The 1,591-nt window shown below is 44.4% G+C and overlaps 1 protein-coding gene across 1 annotated transcript; it reads left to right on the plus strand.

Moving 5' to 3' along the window:
- Positions 1-787: 787 nt before the first annotated feature.
- Positions 788-1,384, plus strand: LOC103779574 (nucleolar protein 58-like; the record flags this gene model as incomplete). Its single annotated transcript, XM_008947212.1, has 1 exon — positions 788-1,384. A coding segment is annotated over one exon (597 nt), but the record flags the coding sequence as incomplete, so codon positions are not given.
- Between the last annotated feature and the right edge of the window lie 207 nt (positions 1,385-1,591).

Here is a 1,591-nt window from a genome sequence, read left to right on the forward strand (position 1 = left end):
TTTCTACACCCTAGACTCTTTTTTTTTTTATCTAGATCACTCACCTGCAGCTAGAGTTCAGCAGCTATTTATTTTGAGTATGCAGAAGCCTTGTAAGATCTAACCTGTGATGTTGGTTTTGCCATCTGATAACGTGTGATCAAATGGGGCACGTTCAAATAACAACATCTGGGACAGGAGGACAGCAAAGCAGCCACGAGACAAACATCTCTACAGATGAGATAAGGTGGAGGAGATGCAGCAAAGCTGGATGGCTCCCTGGATCAGAAGTCCTTGCACTTCTCTGCAGAGATATTCCAGGCACGGGATTTCCTTCGTGCCACGGGGCTAACAGATAGCACTGTGTTATTTTTGAGGTGGTTTTGTATCTTGTAGAGACTTGTGGCTTTGCAAAGTGAGTGTAATACACCGAGGATGATCATATTGTTCATAACTTGCAGGAGTTGTATGGGGGTAGGTAAACAGAAACAGATTCCACAGGGAATTGTCTCATTCTGTATTCTCATGCTGCCTTCCACATTGCCACCTCTTCTCCCTAAACCTCTCCACTGCCTTTTGCATCAAGGGCTGCCTCTCCCTTCTGCCCAAGGGAGCAGAAAATAATTCAAATTATTAAAATTTAAAAAAAAAATTAAAATGAAAATGACTTTTACAGTTCATTTTCCAAGCACCACAATGGTTTTTTTCACTTTTTTTTTATTAATATGCAAAAAAAAAATAACCTTATGTTCTAAAACAACCTCAAAGCCATTATTTCTGCCTCTCACTTTTGCCTCTCTTTTTGCAGGAGGATGTCACCAACCCTGAGCCTCACGAAGACAAGAGAAGCCTCTGGGTGTCTGAGCCTGCAGATGGTCCCAATACAGTGAAGAGCAACCTCACTGTACAGGAATATTTTGCCAAAAGGATGGCCAAACTGAAAGGATCTCAGAAGGAAACAGAAATAAAGGGAGGCAGCTCCTGCCCCTCAGCTGAGGAAACTTTGGAGCCTTCAGAAGAACTGAAAACCAAAGTCAAAAAGAAAAAGAAGAAGCAGAAGAGAGATGAGGCAGAGAGCACAGAGCACGGTGAGAAGGCAAAGGTGGAACAGCCTGAGACAGGTAGCGTGGCTGGAGAGGAACTGGATGCTCCATTAAATCCCCATGTCTCAGGGAAAAAGAAAAGGAAGCATAAAGAGGAAGGGGAAAGCATTACTGGTGATGAAAATATGGGCAGTGGAGAAATTTATACAGGGCTGTGTGATGGGGGAGATCCTGGCATGAAGGACTGTGAGAGAAAGCAAAAGAAATGCCATAGGAAGAAGCACAAAAGGCAAAAAGAGCAGGCAGAGGAGGGTATAGAAGGAGGGCAGAGGAAGAAAAAGAAGCACCACAAGCACATTTAACCATGTCAGGTCAAGGTGGGACTCTGAGGTGACTGGAACTTCAGTGTGTCAAGAAGAGAAGTCTGTGTCAATACAGCAGCCAAATGTCCTGTGTCCATCCAGGCTCTCACACTGCTCCACCTCCAGCCAGACCCACAGAGTGTTTAAACACAGCTCTTCCAACAGCTCTTCTTAAAGAAACCAGCAGGTTCTGACAGCGTGGTGACA

The sequence above is a fragment of the Merops nubicus genome, unplaced genomic scaffold (genome assembly GCF_000691845.1).
Source record: "Merops nubicus isolate BGI_N331 unplaced genomic scaffold, ASM69184v1 scaffold10339, whole genome shotgun sequence".
In the NCBI taxonomy this organism is placed as follows: Eukaryota; Metazoa; Chordata; class Aves; order Coraciiformes; family Meropidae; genus Merops; species Merops nubicus.